At 47.4% G+C, this 20,185-nt stretch overlaps 1 protein-coding gene across 1 annotated transcript in view; it reads left to right on the forward strand.

Annotated features, from left to right (window-relative positions):
* Positions 1-590: 590 nt before the first annotated feature.
* The window catches only part of tmod (tropomodulin), a 123,076-nt gene continuing 103,481 nt past the window's right edge, over positions 591-20,185 (forward strand). The window contains exons 1-3 of the mRNA XM_089547982.1: positions 591-910; positions 991-1,089; positions 5,622-5,722. Coding sequence (XP_089404108.1) covers positions 1,072-1,089; positions 5,622-5,722 — 119 coding nt within the window. The 5' untranslated portion in view covers positions 591-910; positions 991-1,071. The remainder of the gene's footprint in view (positions 911-990; positions 1,090-5,621; positions 5,723-20,185) is intronic.

Consider the following 20,185-nt stretch of genomic DNA (forward strand, 5'->3'; position numbering starts at 1 on the left):
GAGCCACAAGACGAGTCTTGCTTGCGCGCCTGTTTGCAAATTAATGATGTCCATCGTCTTCGTCTGTTTCCCGACGTTGATCGCGTCACAGTTCGGCGGGTGCCCACCAGTCTGCCTGCGCTCACACCCAAAGAGCAATGTTGTTCCCGCGAGCTCAGACCCGCGAGCTGTTACGTCTCCGTCGAAGCCGGCACCCACGCGAGCCTCGCGTCTGCATCCTCCCCCGCTGGCCGGAGTTCCCCTCCCTTGTGGGCCCCCGTCGGTCCAGGAATGAACCGAACGCGAGCTTCTCAAGGGAGGTCGCTTTTTAAAGCAACCTGGAGCCCGTCCAGACCGAAACCGAGGGACGACGACGAAAAAAGAGGAGGATTGGTGCAAAACACAGAAACACAAAGAAAGTATAACGCCAGAAGTCATATCAGCTGCTACAGCCTCCACTGCAACTGCCGCCGCCATGTTTGTTCCTTCCCGTTAGCCACCGACTCACCCGCCCGCTACCTCCTCCCGTTCATGATGCAGCCAAGCGCCCCTTGAGCGCCTGCCCTCCTCTCCACTCTCGTCTTTTTTTCTCTCTCTCTCTCTTTCTCTTTCTCTCCCTGGCATTCGAGCTTCCTCATCTTCCGAGAGACGCCGCTGGCCGAGAAAAAAGAGGGCCCCTTTTTCCAAAACAACGCGGCTCCTGTGGGACGCCCCATCGTTGGCCTCCTCTCCACACTGCTGCCCTTTGACCACCGGGGACAAACCATTTGGTCCAGGAACACTACTCAACAAACTCCGTAGATGCGTTCGACATCTGAGCTCAGCGTTCACCGAGGATAACCGCGAAGAAGCAGCGTACCCAGAGAAACAAACTTCCCAATCTTCGTGGTGCCGCGAACAAGAGCGACAGAGAGAAGAAAAAGAAGAGGAGGTCTGTTTTTGCCGCCTCTGTGCTGTGGTCAGTGCTCCTGAAGGAAGTGTTTTTTTGTTGTTGCCTGACGGGCCACCCAGGGCCCCCAGTGTGAAGGGGCGTCTCCCTAGGCTCCGCTTGGAGGATCATCTGTTTACATACAGCTACCACTGCCTGTCACGATGGAGGTACTAATGCAGGTGGGTTACGCCTCTTTCTTGACGGATGCGTTCGCCAGAAAAGGATTGTACGGCTTCCGCAAACAGCGACTAAGATGATTCTTTTCTAACAGATAAAGTTTTGTTTTCCTTCAGCTTATTTTATAGTTTGGCGCCATTTATTAGAAGACAGCATCTAAGCAGACTGCAAGATGCCGTTCAATAAGGAAACTACGTGTTTTTGCGGTGCAGCTGTAAAAAAGCTGTATCTCGCCGCTATCGCGAACCGTAGAAAAACGAGGTAAAGGTTATGGCGGAATGCAGCATCAGTCCCGATGCTTTGAACTGCAATTCCTTCTTCTCTGGTGTGCAAAGATTTGCTACTTTTGTGTTTTATATAACCGAGCATCTTTCAACTCAATGCTCGTTGTGACTTGCACTGAAACTGGTTACTGGCAACTATTACCGCTGTGAAAAATAGTAAACAACGCAATAAAGTAGAACGGGGTTGCTGCATAAAAGCTCAAAAATAGCGGTCCGTTAATCTCTGCGACATTTTAGGCCTGGTTCGCGAGTCTTCAAGACGCAGACACAATTTACTTGCTTGGGCTATAACGAGATGTTGTTGCGCTAACGAGGTCACCACCGCCCCGTGCTTGCCAGCTTCGCGAACACAGAGATAAAAACGAAAAAAAAAAGAGCGACACTGCGTCAGTGCAAGGTGGAATATGTCTCATTAGAGAAGCATGCTTAAGTTCTCATCAAGCCAAGAAAAATATTAAGCCGTCTTAATATATTTTTCATTTTGTCTCGACAAAGAATTCTTGCATTCTAACCGGGACAAAGGAACGGAGAAAGATGAGGATTGGCGCAGCAACAAACAGATGTGTTTAATTTCTCTTTAGCGGTTCATTTTATGCTCACCTGCAACAGGAACAGCTTGGAGATAAGCTTCAGCCAGACTGGAATAGAGTAGTCGTGCACTAATTATAAAACGGGCCATCCGTAAAACGTTTGTTATAGCATAAAATAGTCCTAACTGTACGGCGTTATCTTTCTAGAGGAAGCGCGTCAGCTCTTTAACTTGCCGTCCTCGGTGGCGCAGTGGTTATGGTGCTCGGCTGCTGACCCGAAAGATGCGGGTTAGATCCCGGCCCCTACGATCGCGTTTCAATGGAGGCGAAACGCTAGAAGCTGTAAGCTCGTGTAGTTTGCGATGTCAGAGCACGGTAAGGAACCCTAGGTGGTCGAAATAAACGACAGTCCTCAGCTACGGAGTCCCTCATAACATGAGTCTCTCTGAGACATTGAACCCCATAAAAACAATCTATTTTAACTTCCTTAAAGCATGCGGCGCATTCATGTGCGCCGAAGTTACCAAGTGAGAACTAACTGGATATTCACTGGAAAGCCGGGACTCACTTTTACAATCCGAGGTCAACCAATATTAAGTGCACGCGTGAGGTTCATTTTGGTTTCTCATTGTGGATTAAATCAAAAGAAAAATGAAAGCAACGTACTGCAATAAGCCTATGTGGTTACAAATCATCCGTCCTGTCTGAACAAAACTTGAGCTGTACATAAGGATAACGGATGAATCATGAAAGCGATGCTTGAAAGGTTAGGTTATACTGCATTAGCAGGCGCGCAGAGACGGCAAACACAAGCCACATCAAGAGTACCTGTTCACGAAAAGTGAGGTACAGATCAGAATACGAAGCCCCGGAAAATGTCAAGCGATTCTGGCGACATAGTCGAGCCAAGAAAGAATAGGCAAAAGTAGGTCATGATTATTGCAGCCTCCATGCATTCCCAAGGTTCCGCCGAAAGCTTAGCATACTTAACGTTCCATTTTAAGTTTGCGTTCCAGTTTTAATCACGTGAGTTAGACTTTTTTTTTTTGCGAGCTGAACACAGGATTATCAGTTATATTGTCTGGGGCTAAACACAAAATCTAAAAGCTCGAATTCCTTGTGATATGTCCCGTGTCATGTAAAACACTAATTTTGACGAACCTGAGATATTTATGATTCCAAATTTCGAAAATTCTTATGATTACATGTGGCTAACTGTCTCTTTCAGTGCACTGTTTTTAACTACCGTTAGAAAAGTTTCACCTGCAAACTCCGATATCTCTGTTTGTCTTTGCTGAGTAATCCAGCGAATCGAGACCCCAGGTCCTTTCGATTTCAATAACCCGTGGGTGTTCCAGACCATTAAAGGCTGCACTTCGCATCAAGAACGGATAGCTTTCTTCCCGTTTTTTGAATTGCTTTTGTATTCCCGCACAAATATTTATCGATCTTCGCTCCCACTCCTACATGCCCAAAGAGCGATGCGCACAGCTTCCTTGAAGTTTGTTCAGGTGGCAGTTCCGTCTGCATGGCGTCCGCAAAAGTAAGCAAACACAGACAGGAAAGGTTTGGGAAAACAAGCAAAGTCAGAAGCGAGAGCTACCACTTTCTGTTTGGCTGCCCTATAGGGGATCATAGTACACAACGCCTAGACATGCACGAATCATCGTACCCGATCAAACATGGAGAGCAGGCGAGGAGGGCCGGTAATCTTTCCAAAGACGCTGTCCTCACACCAAAACTTTGAAGCTATCTTTACTGCGCTCCAAACTACTTATAAAGTAGGGGCGACGCTTAGGGTGCGGTGAGACTGTTTTATCAAAAAATTTGATTTTGAGCTTTTGCGATCATCTGATAGAAAACTTCTTCATCTTTCAGAAAGCATATTGCACTTCAGCATACACCATTTAAAAAATAATTTTTACTCCTTTTTCTTCCGCACGTCAACCGGAAAAGCGGTTGCACCTCGACGTGGTCGCTTTGCTTCGGATACTTGCAAAAATTTAACGCTCTGGTGTTTTTGATCATTAATTAAGGTTTTGGTTTGGAGTTTGGCTTTCTTCTTAGTACATTTTTCAGCCACAAGGGCTCGTCCTGTAGCTCTTCTGTGAAGGGAACATTTGATGAATAGAATGTTTTCGAGAGACTTTAGGGTTTAAGGTGGTTTAATGTCCCAAAGCTACTTAAGCTATGAGGGACGCCGTAGTGAAGGGCTCCGGAAATTTCGACCACCTGGGTTTCTTTAACCTGCACTGACATCGCACAGTACACGGGCCTCTTGATTTTCTCCTCCAAAGAACGTCAACCGCCGCGGCCGGGATCGAACGCGCGTCTTTCGGGTCAGGAGCCGAGCGCCATAGCGACTGATCCGCCGCGGTGGCTCTCATAGACTTTATTGGCGTCTTTCTCAAAACAACCTTTTTGGAGGTTTGTGTATCTTTTTCTCGGCGTATGCCAGCAATATTTTTCACAGATGTTAATTAATGGCATTTACATAACTGGGACTAGAATCAATACCCTATGTGCACTTGTATTTTTCTGACCAAAAAGAAAACATTCATTGTTGGCAACTTTATTGCATCGACAAAAGATAAAAAATAACAAATCTAGTCTTTGTTGGGAGTTGGGAGCGTATAATTTTAGTTCCACTTGTGTAAAGCGTTGGTTGTCACTTTCCTACAAAACTGCAACACTCCGCGGACAGTTCATTTTACGAAAAAGGTACATTACTAGAAAAAAAAAAATACTATACATAATATAAAACTAGTTTTCAGCTCTAATACAAGCAGCGTCTATATTTAAGATTCCTTGGATATTTTACAGGCATATGTTTTATTGCAACTGCTGTAGAGCGAAACTTTGAAACTCGTTTAAAAAGTCTTACTACGCCGTAAGTACACTGCATGTTCTTAAGCAAGAAAGCACGTGTCCCCCGTTCTCGATCTCCACTGCACCGTTGTGTACTGTGATGTCATGTTTGCCATCAAGGAGGGCGTGCGGGACAGACGCCTCAACGTATTTAAGGGAGTCTATATATTCTACGCAACATCCGTGAAGTTCATTTCCTTGTTTTTCAATCCTTTCATTAAATGCGTTTGCGTCAATGGTCCCGTTCAACGTCGGCGTCCTTGCGACTGGAAATTCCTTATTGTTCGAGGGGGTAGTGACGTAGAAAAAGCAGTTTCGCTGAAAAGAAAAAAAAGGTGGTCGAACGGGATCGAACCGCCGTCCTTTGGGTCGGGAACCGGGCACTCCACCTGTACAGCACTGAGGAACGTTCATTTAGTGGGATCAATGGACACCTTGCACGAGCAGCCCAGACCACACAGTAAGCGAATTCCATTACACGAACACTTCTGGGTTACTAATTAGCGTCGCCAATTCACATGGACGATGATTTGTAATCAAGCAGTATGCGATAACAACAAGCGTGTCGATGTCTACGAAAGGGTACGCCAGGGGAGCTGCAAGCGACCGTAAGGACACTTCAACGTTATCGCGTCATATCCTTAACTTAAGTGTTCCCCAAGTTCTTTTCCCGTATCCTAGCAGTGTGCCGATCCTAAAACTTGCAGCACTACTTGTCAGTTTCTAAGCCTTTTTTGAGCTTCGCATCTCGGCAAACTTAAACGATCTGCAACGCTGTCTGCCTATGCTTGTCTCGGCTGCCTCCACCAGGCTTGGGAACTCTGTTCCGAAAGCATGTGCTTTCTTGCGCAGGGAAGCATCTTCGAACAGCGAACGAGCGAGTTCTCGAAAACGATAGGACGGCGGATACAAGTGTTCAGCTCCGGGGGCGGCATGTTCTCGTCGCACAACAAGTGAGTAAACAGCGTTGGTGTCCTCGCCGAACACATCGGCATTGAGCGCGCATGTCGATGACAATGCGCGCTCTGCACCCGTCTGCATGCTTTGTGTGTGCATGCGCACGCCTGCGATGATGCCTCATGACTGTGCTCCCTTCTGCGCCGGTCAGCATTGTTTAAATACACGGGTAATACGACGCTGTGCCCATATAGGGCGCACGACACCGTTCGCTGCAACCCAGCGTTTCGAAGCCAAGTCCGTAGTTCGCCCGATTTGCTAAACCGAGCGGATGCACAAACAACTTAGGATGCTGTTCCAGCTCCAGCGATGTTATCAAGCTGGATGGTAGTTCGGTACGGTTACAACTTTTTGCGCCTGAGGAATCCTGCTGCTTATCGTCTTAAGGATGCTGTATTGACGGAGTCGGCATGTAAGAACGCGCTGACACAGTGGCTGTCACGTGACCGGTAACGAAATGTAACCCTCGTAGCTGTTTTGGCGTACGCTACAATCGGCAGGTTGCGGTGCAGTCACGCTTTTCGGTTTGTCCAAAAGCCGACTGAATTCACTGGTGCGAGCAGAGTTTTCTGACGAGCTATTCAAAATGAAAATACCTGCAGCCCTGAAATGACGTTTTTCGCCCTACAGTTCACTGGTGGGGTCCTATACAAGACGTTCGCGGGAAGAGTTTCAATAATGGGCTTTTTTTTATAAAATGCTGGCTCCTTTGCGATCATCATGTCTACAAAGGCGAAGGTCATGAAAGGGGTGAGATGCGTTAAATACTCGAATAATTTGCTGAACATGCTGTTAATGTTAATTATAATACCTAAGCATTTGGTTTTAACTATCAACTTGTAGCGGGCCATCGGCGCCTCAAGTAGCAATCGTTAAGAGCAAAAAAAAAATATTGCCTACGGCTTCCCGCTCGAATGAAGCTTGCGCTCGGCGGCCAGTTGGGGTGCAAGCTTTGCCACGCCCACCTGCGTTTCATGCGACAGCAAAGCAGTTATATTTTTCCGCATCTATGGTAACTGATACTGGATGCGATGATGGCGCTCTAAAACTTGCTCATTACAACCAAACTCGTGACTCTTATCGTTAAAAGTTCATCCCCATATTTATTATTTACTTTTGTAATTAACGCAAATCGCCCGTTTCATGACGAAAAGCCTTTTTCTTTCATTACTCATTCTTCACGGTCACACACACCATATAAGGTGAAACAGGCATACGTTTACATCCTCATGCTGACCTCTCACTGCTGTTGCACTTTGCGTCACATAGGATTGGAGGAATTGTGTCAGCATGCGGCCCAGTGCAACAGGCTGAACGAACCATATTCGCATTTTAAAACTCATTCTTTTCGTTTTCTTCTTTACTTCGGTTTTTTTTTTCATTTGCAAAAAAAAAGAAAGAAAGAAACGCGGACGTACAGGCGCTTTCGCATCGGACACCTGCTGCACAAAAAAAGAAGAACAATAACGCCTGCTCTCGAATACCAACAGAGATGCAAGTACTAGTAATAAAACGGATGAAAAATATAGCTGGCAAGGGCACAATATTTCAGGCTGGAAGTTTTTGGCATAAGGCATTAGGAACTCTTATCTTTAAATTTCAATCTCTACAGTCGTAAGGCCAGCAACATTCTCAGCGTAAATAGTTGAGCTGCAATCTCTCTTTTTGAATGCGAGAGCTTGATTCAGATTGACTTTAATCGTTATTCAGCAGCCTCTAAAAGCGTTATTGCGGAATTGAAGGCAGGAAAAGTGCATTAAACTAATGAAAGTAGCTAGAGGACCAAACAAGAGGGATTTTTTTAATATTTCATTCTCACACAGCTGATGCGACGTCAACAGATGACCGCTAAGACGATCATTGTGTTGTATATCGCTTCATGACAATTAATTATAAAGCGATATTTCTGATCAGGCTCAGTGAGCTGTTGGTATGACAATCAGACATCACGTTGGTCCGTGATTTGTTGGTGGATTATACCTCCTTCACACTGGTTTTTAGAAGACCTTCGAACCGATAGTTTATCGTTTCAATGAGTGTTGCTATACGGGCAGCTCCAATGGAGCCGTGCGGAACTCTATAGAGATTTCGAAGCCCTTCGAGCAGCAACAACGTGGTCTATCAGCAGTATATTTGCCAGAAAGAATTTAAGGATTATAGAACTTTAAAATACACAACTTATTTTGCAGGAAAACAAAAAAACAGGAAACCACCGAACCCTGTGCACCAGGTATAATACCATTGTTGCCAGTGGTACAAAAACACTCGACGCCTGCTTCTCCAAAAACTAGGGGTGTGCGAATAGCAAATTTTTCGAATACGAATCGAATACGAATACTTGGTTCCGAATATCGAATCGAATATAGAATAATCAACTACAGATGCATTTAACCACTACGAAACATTTAATTGAGCGCCCAAGAGGATCAAAGTTCAACTATAAATGATTAAATGAACACAAAAGGTGTGTGTGGCTGCACAAAAAGTGTCCAAGTCTCGAACATTATTCTTAGAAGAATGTAAATATCAAAGAAGATGGCTAGTACATAGCATTGATCAAGGCTAGCTTGCCATAAGCACAAAAGCGCGGTATTGGGATGAACATTAAAGGTTGTCGTGAAGGAAAACCAGCTGCTCCACATAGTCAGGCAGAAGTAGTTCCCTTCTAGCTGAAACGACTTCTCCAGCCACAGAAAATGCCCTCTCAATTGGCACTGAACTGGCTTGTATTGCGAGGTACTTCGTGCAAAGCTCCGACTATACCAGCTTCGCAGGTATAGCTACAAAGAAGCTCACCAGCATAGTCAGCTACGGCAAGGCCCCACGTTACGCATTGCTCTGGGCGCCGCCATGTTGTTATGTCTCTGTCGGTAGGATTTGCGGACCGAAATGAACGCCGGTGCTCGCAATAGAATATTCGGCTAGATACAATATTCGCGCCGGGTCGAATATTCGAAACAACACGAATACTTGAATTTCGAATCAAATACGAATACTAAAAATATAATATTCGAATTATATTCGAAACTTTCGAATATTCGCACACCCCTACCAAAAACTCATTAGTGCTACTACGCTTATCCGAAGAACATTTAATATTACTATAACGAATAAACATTTCTTTTTAAACCCGTTTTTACATTAAACTTGTTAACTGATAGTTTTGCATACATGAAAAATTATTGGCGGTGACCGGTGTCGCCACATCTTGGTGTGAACTAATGGAATTTCTCGAGAGCGATCGAGATTGCCGACTGGCAGTGGCTCAACTCCTTCGAATTCGATCGCGATTGAGAACCTCGAAGTCCCCGAGCTGAATAGCCATCTCAAAGTACGGGTGTCACAGGGATATGAGCTACCGTCTCGATGCCGATCGTGACCGGTTAAGGTACTAGCCAATCACGTCCGCGCTCTATAATATGTAATATAGCTGACCAGTCAACAGGCAATGATGGGCCGCAAATCAATCGTGCGAGCAAGACAAGAAAATCAGTCTGAGGCAAGTTTCCTGGATTTTAACGCATTAAATTGTTCAGTTCATGATGATTTCTAATATGTTGCATGCGAAAATGTTAGAAATGTGTTATGTATTGTGGCAATCCAGCTGCTGTGACAATATTCAGCTGCATAAATATTGGAAAAAACGTACCAAACTCAAGCTGGCGAAAGACATGACTAAGAAACTTAGAAACTGACAATGCTTGATGGATATATCTGCAGTATTTATTGATCTTTTTCTTATTTATCGCCGACGGTAACAGCCGCTGATTTTTTTTGGGTCGTTGTAATATAAATTGCTTCTTCTCTTGGTTCACGCGCACGTATATTTGGTTCTTTTTTAAAGAGCGCCTCCCCAGTTCTGATAAATCTGGCTATTTTCAAACATTGCCAATACGTGTGCAATTGCCTGCACACTTGGTTAATGCTACAGCCGGTCTGTTCGTGGCCAGACAATGCTGCCGTCTCCATATTGGACGTCATTACAAGTGCATACGTAAGTGAAGGCTGATACACGATAAACATTGCGCAAAGTTGTTCCCGCGTGCTTAGCTGTTCCTCACGGTTAAAATTTCAAGTGCTAAATGGCATACCAAATACGCTCACGAAACGAAATCTGAAAAGCACAGTGTCTTTTTTTAATGTCAGTCGTCAGTAAGCAAAACTTCACGATTTGCACTTTCCACAGAAAAGAAGATGCGACGTGCGCACAAGCAAGTAATACTTGAAAGCCCGAGTCACAGCTTGTTGTGAGTGAAATTCCTTTCGAGAAAAAATCCTGCCTTTTTGCAGCACTGAAGACAAAATATTACCGTCGTTGTTTTAGATCATCATAGTTTTGAAATTTTTCGAGCATTTTTATAGCCTCTCGGTCCGGTTTAACTGTACTGCAGTGGCTTGCATATCAGGTTCCTTCGTTCCAAATAAGCTCGAAAAACAGCGTTGATTTCTCCTGTTTTACTACGACACAAATTCGCGCCTACTTTGTGAAGCTCTAGATTCTTTGCTGATTTCGTCGCATCATTGCAGTAATGGCCTAGAACTCTGCCTACATAATTATTCGCTGAAAATATTTTCTTTTTTTACTTTCGGTGCTGCTTCCCAATTATATTATTACACCGATTCTTTCCAAAACTTGCATAGATATTAGCATGCATGACTTGTGCAGGAAGAAGGCAAGTCTATTTCATTCGGAAGCTCTCAGCGCTCATGATAGCGTGACGTTGCCGTTTGGGACACTGCCAGGGAACGCAATGAAATCTTGTGCATTTTACTGTAGTTAAGGTGAATACCAGCAGCAGAGAGACACCACAGTCACTCCTTTGCCCCGCCGTCTGCTCTCTTCCGCAGAGAAGCAGTAATATAAATTGGCCACTCTCGTGCTTGATTTCCGCTACACGAATAGAGCTTAATGCGAGCAATGCCAAGATCAGCACTCGTATGGAGAAGACGAACCGGTGGTGATCAAAAACCGCTCGTTTCGCTCGAATAATCCGAACCGCGCAGCCCGCCGACACGAATACCTCTTGCAGATCGCTACACCATCGAGTAAAATCAAAAAATGCGCATTATAATACATAAAATCTTCGAGAGAAGGTCAGAAAACACAAACTCATTTATCATAGATGGCAGTGCACGAAAATGGCAGCAACGAACGGTACACCAGAGCAAGAATCTGCTTGCAAATATCGATTTCCAGTTCACAGCATCCTCATCACTACCTTCGCAAAGCACGTCAACGAGTAACAATGCTCGTCGAATATCTGGCGTACTGTCTTGAGCAGGGAAAATGTTAGTAGTGGTGCACAGGGCGCACGTACTGCACTCTAAGTGGCACAGCTCATCGAAGACAGAAATTAACAGCAAGTCCACACAAGCGTAAGTTCTGTGCGCACCGCCAGTTGGCGCTTGGTGTCGAGAGTAGGAGCGGGTCGTCCGCACCCGTGTGCCGAGGCTAAAATAGGCTCGTCTATAAACTCGTTGTTCGCTGTCAATTTTAATGCCAGTTTGACAGTTCGGAATAACTTTTTTTTTCTTGTTCCTTTCTTCTACTACTCCAGCGGAGCAACCTCTTTAAGGTCCCGCAAACTTTCGTTTTCGTCTCCGCTACTACTCCAGTTTGGTTTGTTGGGTATTGGGAAGGCCCCTCGGAACAGTATCTATACAGCACCTGCTGTGCAGTAGAGAGCAATTCTGGCTCAACTTGTGCGGCCAATTGTAGCTAGCGAAGTTGATTGACGGCCCCTTCCGAAGAGCAGCCAGTTATCCGTTCCTCCCTCCCGTCAGAGCGACGTCCAATCTATCGACGGAACGAGAACAGGCTCTGTGTCTAAACAAAGGCGGCGGCGGCGGCGCCGTCTAAACGGAGTGCGCGTATAAATCCAGCCTTTAAGGTTTATTCACGCTGCTCGAAAATAGCCCCTCCATACCGGAGGAAGTCCTTGTCTCTCTCTTCCTCCACCACCCGCTCCCCCTCTTTCCACTCCGTCCACCTCCTCGCCACTTCTTTTTGTTGTTGTTGTTGTGGTTTCAGTCTCAGTCGGTTCTGGGCCTCTGTCGACACCAGCTCGTGAGAGTGCGAATGCCCGAGGCAGTTCTTCTCACTCGCGAAAACAACCAGGCTATCTTGTTTACGAGATGACATTCGAGTATTTATAACCGATTCCTCTGAAACTTGTTTCGAGTTTAGGTGTATTTTGCCGCCCTTTTCCGTCTCTCTGCGCCACGACCAAAGAAAAAGCCAGTGATATTGCAAGCGGTTCCTATTCCACCACTTCGCTAGTAACGTTTACTTCGCTGCAAAACCTGCGTCGAATTTCTCCGAAATCGACGCCGCTATAACGCTTGTCCCGGGCCGTTATGCGCTTGTTCTGAGTTAGTTTTTTTTTTTTTTTTTACCGCAAGCATTATGCTCCAGACACTGGAGGTGGTGGTGGTGAAAATATATTTAATGGAATAGTTTAGGAGGTTGTAGCGGCAGTTGGAGCTCTCAGTGCGGAACCCCATTGGCGTAGTCTGCTGTCCGGGCTCTTTCGATGAGTTGTTTTTGGCTAGTTTCGACCGAGCTGGACAGAGCTGCCTCCCACCCCTCCTGCGTTGGCTGGTTATTAACAGCGATCGCCTGATTTCGTTGGCAGGCTCATACCATATGGTACAAGTCCGCCTTCTCCCCGCAGAATTTGCAGTGTGAGTCAAATGACTCCGGGTCTATTGCGTGTAGTCTTCGTGGGTTGTTGCAAGTGTTGGTCTGTAGCTCTCGGAGGTGGCGTTCTTCTCCTTTGTCAAGTGTCTTAGCCGGCGGAGGGTAGACCCGACGGGATAATCTTAAGTGGTGAAATATGTCGGTGTAAGTTAGTAGTGGGGTAGGAGGTTCCACGGCGTCCTTACTGTAGACAAAGGCATATTGTGCTTTACGAGCATTGCACGCAGTACCGCACCTATTGGGACAGTCCTTGGCTCATGCGCATATCCGTTATGTTACCAGTTAAAGCAACACGGGTAAAGCCGTGATCATTCGCGACTACGTCTGACTGGGCAAACATGTACTGAGTATTCGGCCGTGCTGTTGGGGTCTCAATAACGTTTCCCATCGAAGAAGTATGATCGTCTGACACTGTGAACCCACGAGGCAACGGTTCTGTGCATCTTATTTTGCGCACTATGGCGGTAAAAAAAAAAAAACGCATCGTGCTGCGAATTGCAGGCGAATTGGCGAATCAGGCGAATCAGGCGAATTGCAGTCTTGTTGCCTATGGTGAAACTGGACACGTTGTCAAGCTCATAACATAGTTCCCAGTGTTAGAAATGTCGGTTTCGTCGTGCATTATCGGCGCCAGTGAATCCAGGTCGGTGATAAAGGTAACGATGGCCAATCATTTTGGACACATAAAATACACTTGCTTTTTTGTAGAGGAAACGAAGACTTTCAAAAATTGTTCGAAAGATTGTACTAGTCGACTAACCACAGTGCTTTTGTCCGTTCAAAGTCGATGGCAACGAATGAAGCTCGTTTGCTCGGAATTGTTTTTTTTTTATTTTATCAGTTGCTCAGACTTTACCACCGTGCCTCTACTAATCCCATCCAGATACCTGAGTTCCACGAAAAATTGTAGCAGTTATTGAATTATTCATGCCAAAAAAACCGTACTGTTGGTGAAAACTACTTTCCCCCTAAGGCGTTCCTGCAAAAAAGGCTGGAACAGTACGGTTTCGTTAAAAGAAGCGGTGTGTCAAATCATTGTCAAACCTAGAAAATGGCTCCCAGGGTGCTTTTGTTAACGGCAACAGCACTTAATTCAGTAGCAAAACAAGTGCAGGCCTTTCCGTGAAGAAAAAAAGGACCGGGGATTACACTTGCGACGTGTCCGAAGTCTCGAGCGTTGCGCAGATTAATGAATATTACGCCATATTTGTCATATATTTTTTTTCTTTTTCGGCCCGCATCGTTATTAGAAAATGTTTTCATAATCTCCAGCTTCCCAGCGCTTATAATCCTAATCCCCAAGCACTTAACGCCGCGGGCGTCAACATGAAGGAGACAAAAAAAAAGATTAAACAAGCCTGTAACTTCCCTATTACTCTGCGCTCCAGTGACGACGCCAGTGCGTATAGAAAGAGTCTTAAATAGGGGTGTGCGAATATCAAATTTTTCGAATACGAATCGAATACGAATACTTGGTTCCGAATATCGAATCGAATATCGAATAATAAAGGCCAGACGCATTTAACCATTACAAAACATTTATTTGAGCACCCAAGAACATCACAGTTTAACTATCAATGATTAAATGAACACAAAAGGCGTATGTGGCCGCACAAAAAGTATCAAAGTCTCGAACATTATTCTTAGAAGAGTGGAAATATCAGAGAAGATGGCTAGTACACAGCATTGATTAAGGCTAGCTTGCCATAAGCACAAAAACGCGTTGCTGGGATGAACATAAAATGTTGTCGTAAAGGCAAACCAGCTGCTCCACATGGTCAGGCAGGAGTCGTTCCCTTCTAGCTGAAACGACTTCTCCAGCCACAGAAAATGCCACAGCCACAGACACTGAACTGGCACGTATTGCGAGGAATTTCGTTCACAGCTCTGACTATACCAGCTTTGCAGTCATACCCACAAAGAAGCTCACGAGCGCAGTCAGCTACGTCATGGCCCAACGTTACGCATTGCTCTGGGCGCCACCATGTTGTTATTTCTCTGTCGGTAGGACTCGCGGACCGAAATGAACGCCGGTGCTCGCAATAGAATATTCGGCTAGATACTAATATTCGCGTTGGATCGAATATTCGAAACAACACTAATACTTAGATTTCGAATCGAATACGAATACTAAAAATATAATATTCGAAATGTATTCGAAAATTTCGAATATTCGCACACCCCTAGTCTTAAACTTAGCTCTAAATATCAAGAAGTGATACTGCGAGCGATGGCGCGGAGCTTAAAGCAAAAGAGAAAAAAAAAACAAGATAAAGAAGAAACAACGTCGTAGATGCCAGCCATGTGTAACGTCGCGCAGATCACTTCCTGCGCCACCTAGCGTGCGACATGCGACAAGTCCTGGTCTATTGCCTTTCAATCACACGATGCTCGTCCGTCCGTAATCGCGACTGTTTAATTAACGGATGAGCAGGACACGAACACGCAAGGAATGACGGGAAACGCCGGAGGAGGCTCTATCGCGCCTTGCTTTCGCGCGCACGCGACTAGCGGAGGGTCGGGAAAAAGGAGATTACTTAAGCGTTTCATAACCCGTGACACTCACAAGAGCGCTCTGCTGCGCGCACACGCCGGCAGTCCCGGGGAACTCTGTCACGCATTCCAAGAACGACGCGCGTTGATTGTGCTCCCGCTCGGAGGTGTAAAAGAGCACGGGAGCAGGCACTCTGGGAGAGCCTCCGGTGTCGCTCTCGGCAGTGTCCCGGCGGCCGCGGTTACGTCAGCGCAGCGAGCCTGAGTCACGCCCTAGAGAGCACGGAGAACAGAGGCCCCGTGTTCATTAGAAAAAAAAAACAAAAAAAAAACGAGCGCGCACAGCTTCTTCGAGCGGAACCAAGAGTGGCGAGGGTGCGTGCGCGTGGCATACTGAGGGGAAAAAAAGAAAAGTAAACGCTCCACGTAAAGGACTGAGTGGTGGGCTGTAAATCTCGGGAGGAAGTCGCACTGGGCCCATCTTCTAGTGGAGCGGCCGGTCCCAGCGCCGAGGCTGAACCCGGAGCGCTAAAATAGGAGGGGAGAGGGACGCATCTTCCCTCTTCCCGGCCGACCTTGCCTCGCTGGCTGTGTTGGCGGCGGTAGCAGGCCCCTCTCCCGACGCACAGCAGTGCTGAGTTTGCGTTGCGCGCATTCCGCGCTGAGAGCCCAGCCAGGCGATCCAGGCGCGACCTTCCAAGGATGCGCAGTGCTTCCAGCCCCAAGGAAACGCGCCCGCGCCGAGCAATGCGGACGCCCGCCTTGTCTACAGGAGAACGGTTAAAGAGGAGAACGGGGGGGGGGGGGGGGGGGGGGGGGGATGTTGTATGTATACGAGTGTGCGTGGGCAGGCGAGTACGAGCTGCGCCCGGCGCGGTGCCGACACCCGACTCCGTGGGATGAAACGAGAGCTGACAGGTTTCATTGAGGTCGCGAGTTCGAGTGGCGGTTTGAGTCCGCTTGGTGTGCGTGGGATGGGTCTGAGAGGGTGCTGTCGTGTCGTGCTGGCATCACTCGACTGCCAGAGGAGCTGTGAGTTTAGTCGAGGTCGGAAGTTTAGAATGTCGCTTGCTCACTGGATTGGTTAAACGAGTTGGTCTAAAGAAGCCACCCGACAACTACGCCTCGTCGTCTGCCGAAAGGGAAAACTGTCCTCTGCCGAATAATCGCTAACCAATCGATAGACGCACGGAATAGAGAATTCAGTTTCCAGCTAGACTTCAGCAATATTCGCTCGATTTAAATGCAAGAAAAGTATGGAGGCTCCCATATCGGTTTGGTCAGATATTAATAATACGGCATATTTTTTTATAGGATACGAATGTTTTGTTCAGAAGACCGTGGCTCTTGACTTTTATCGCAGACAGCTCGGATACTGCCGCGGACGCAATAGTGACACTGTTTTTTATCTAGCTCTCAAGCAAGCATCGAGAAGAAGGAAGGATGACGCGGATACAACAGCCCTTGCTGTGTGTCTGAAACGTATCGCTTTGGGTGATGTAGCGGTTTTTTACGAGTGAGGGAATTCGGGTTTCCCGGATTGCACTCAGGTCTGGCAGAGAGCTAGCTCAAGCCTTCTGGAAGACGCAGAACTGGCCCTCTTCCTAGTTTTGAGCACTAAACATCCTCTCACTCGAAGTCAAGTGTTATTTGTGGAGACCTTCTTTTCACTCACGGTGGTGAGTGGGCATGAAGGGACTTTGCGACCAAAGCCAAAAATCTTCGAGAGCGAGCATGCCATCAGCGACAACCCTGGAATGTGCACGCAGCTTGCAGAACGTCTATTCGCGAGGATTCCCCTAGGCACCGCCAAATCCTTAAATGCAAAAGGAAACATTGCGATTTATTCCCCCATTACGCCAGACAGAGACCGTAATGGATCTGCTCGCACCCCCCCCCCCCCCTCTCTCTTTAAACCCCGGAAAGCACCACTCGTTCCCGCCCTTCAAACCCACAATGCTAAGGAACGCCCTGGCCTAGGCGGACCTACTTAGATCACTCGGCAACAGATGGCACACTCTGCTCACCCAGCAAGTGACCATGGCAGTGCTACATTCCTATTGGTCAGAGGGTGATCACGTGAGCCCGAAGTGGTGGCGTCACTGAGTTTTCTGTTGTGACAGGCATACTACTGGATGATGACGATGCCGCGAGCATAGGGAGTACTCCCTGATAAAGCTATCGTTTTCACATTCACTATCCAAATTGCGGTTACTGTAAGTGGAGAAACTCGGATTTCATCGAAAGCTGATGACTGATGGGACAGGACCGACAGTCAAAGATTATTAACGTTTATTACGTCATCTTCGTGTAACTTGGCTCGCGGCCTTTGTTGCTCTTGTCGAACATTGTTCTTGATACTTTCCCGTCGAACTTGATTATTCGACAAAATTAAGAGTTACTAGTCCGGCTTGATGGTCGGTGAAGTGTGCACTGATGCGTTGTATTCTGTGAACTAGGCCTCCATTTTGTAAAACTCGGTGCATGCAAGATTTTCTTGACGTTAGTATTACTTCTGTATTGGCCGCAAGGTTTCTCCCTGAAGATCTTTGTAAAGAAGAGCATGCGTAATGCGAGTTTGTGAGTAAGACATGACACATCTCATGGTATGGCTGCATTTGGGGTATGTACGCGGCGTCAAGGTTCAGTCCACTCTGTAGGTACACGGCTCACACCTCCCCGACGTCGTCGCAGTCAACGAAGAGGTCGAGTGACGTACCTCTTCCTTCGTGGAGTGAGCAGGTTGCTATGCCGGCAGCACGGCTGTTGATTCGTCTTTAATTACAGAAGTTCTTTATTACTTCAAGCGCACCATATCGTCGCACTTAAAACAATGCACTCGGTGGTGGCGAAGCGAAACGCGGAAAGGCTGGCGCTTGCGCGCTCCTGGCGATGACCAATGGGCAGCTCGTTCGCCCCATCGCCTCTTCCCCCTGCCCACAGGCGCCCTCTTTGGCGGAAGCAAGACACCGACCACGCCGCATTCTCGGGAAGCGGGCAGTAACAGCTCTTGCTGCAAAATGACTGTCTTCTGTGATTACAAATTTTCTAATTATACTGTGTTTGTACGCAGTGTACATTGCCGCCCTGCCCCTATCCTTTTTTACTATCGCTTCCGCTTTCTTTCGCCCTCCCTGTCGCCTCTCTGTCCTTTTATTCCTGCTAGCCGCAGCTCAGGGGCATAACGTTTCGATGGCAGATGTCTCGGCTAGCAACACCTTTTCCTTCCATTGTTATTTTTATTATTCAACAGCCACTAACAACAACAACTTCAAAGTTGTCTGGCTGTTCAGCTTACAGGCGTAGTAAGGTGCATGTGCTTCCCACTTAGAATGAGTGGACTTCAGTAAAACAATTATGATGTTGTTCTTCGGTTTGTTTCGTTCTTTCTTTCCTCTTCTTCTTCACTCGTTGTTGCTTGTAGATTCTTCTTTCTTCTTAGTAGGTCCCGTTTCCCTGCTTCGCCCAAAGAACCTCTCGAGTCCGCCGGATTAACTGAGAACACTTATTTAATTAACACTTGATTGCAATAAAAAGGTACAGTACAGTTATAATGATGACAGCAGCATTGAAAAGAATAACCGAGCTGGGCCGCCCCTGGACTTAAGACAATCCGTCGTCCTAAGCGAGCATGCGGGAGGAAGTCCGTCTCCTACCCAGCTCCGACCTCAACTGCCGCCCGCTCAGAGCTCGCGGCCGTGGCTGGGCTTCCACAAAAACATGCATTCGTTCAGCGCTCTCATATTACCAAGGACGCTTTCCCCCGGTTTCGGGGAATCCATTTACCGCGGACGGGGCTGGGGCGCCGGCGCGTCTGGGCCTTGGTCCGTCCCCGCGGAGAAGCGCAAATTTACGACCGGTGGCTGCGACATACGGCAAAGAAAAACAACGCAAACCCAGGCACCTAACAGATGTGCGAGGTGTGGTCTGTCGAAGGCGTCCGGAGCCCCGCACATGCGCGAAGCGGCGCCGTCTACGGGGACACACGACGCCTTACATGTCGGTGCTAGAACGAGACCCAACTAAACCAGTTGCACACTCAATGCTCACTCCACGCAAAGTGCGAGTTCACCCGCGGAAACAAACATCTCAAATGCGGGTGATGAACGCGCGGTCCGTCCAGGGGGCCCGCTCCGCACGACAAACAACAGACAAACAAAAGGTCCGCCCCCGAAGGCCCGCGGCACCCCGCCGACACGGCTCGGGGTTACCGCTGTACGAAACAGAACTCGAAACAGCATACAAAAGGCAAAAGTTTCCTCCCCGCCCGGGACGCCCGGCATCCCGGCGAAGCGGCTCGGGGCGTAACTGTATAAAAAAAACACAAGCAAAAGAAACGCGTACAAGCGGGTGCAAGCGACGACCTTACAACTTCCAACTGTCTTCACATGTTTAGATTACACCACAAGGTTGGGGCAGTCTCAGTGGTTGACAGCGCACTACGGCTTCGTAGATAATGACCGCGCTGGCAGCTCAGCAGCGGCCCAAGAAACACAGGTGATCGACCCATTATTGGAAATGGATGGTTTCACTCTGATTCGTTGTAGGAGCTGCCTTTGCCAATACATTTCCAATATCGTGCCGACTAGTGCTGGTGCTGGGGGTGGCACGGAAGAGCTCACCTGGATTCATCTTCATTCCGTTCTCTGGAAACGATGCATCCAGACTTCTAGACGCTGTTGCCTTGCCGTCACTGCGTGTCCTGTGGTGCGATGTCGATAAGCACTGAGGTCCGTTCCCTCCTTGTGACACTGCGATTTTCACATGCCGCGTTCCTGGGCAAGACCTGGCCACCCTTGGATCCATTGCACTCGCTATAATGCGTGGCGTATCATACTTATTATGCGGGGTATTTTACTCTATTCAGCAATGGCTTGTTGTTTTTTTTAATGCTGGACTGTTGACAGAGTACCGCTCTCCATGCGAGGCTATCTGACCAGGCGGAAAGCTCATTCAAGCGTGTTTGTGAATACCACCTAACACTTTATATAGGCCGCCGCGGTGGCTCAGTGGCTATGGTGCTCGGCTGCTGGCCCGAAAGACGCGGGTTCAATCCCGGCCGCGGCGGCTAGAGTTTCTTTGGAGGAGAAATTCTAGAGGCCCGTGTGCTGTGCGATGTCAGTGCACGTTAAAGAACCCCAGGTGGTCGAAATTTCCGGAGCCCTTCACTACGGCGTCTCTCATAGCCTTAGTCGCTTTGGGACGTTAAACCCCACAAAACCAAACCAAACTAACACTTTATATGGAATGTTGATTAAAATGAAAT

The sequence above is a fragment of the Amblyomma mixtum genome, chromosome 6 (assembly GCF_055824585.1).
Source record: "Amblyomma mixtum isolate Tamu chromosome 6, ASM5582458v1, whole genome shotgun sequence".
NCBI lineage: Eukaryota > Metazoa > Arthropoda > Arachnida > Ixodida > Ixodidae > Amblyomma > Amblyomma mixtum.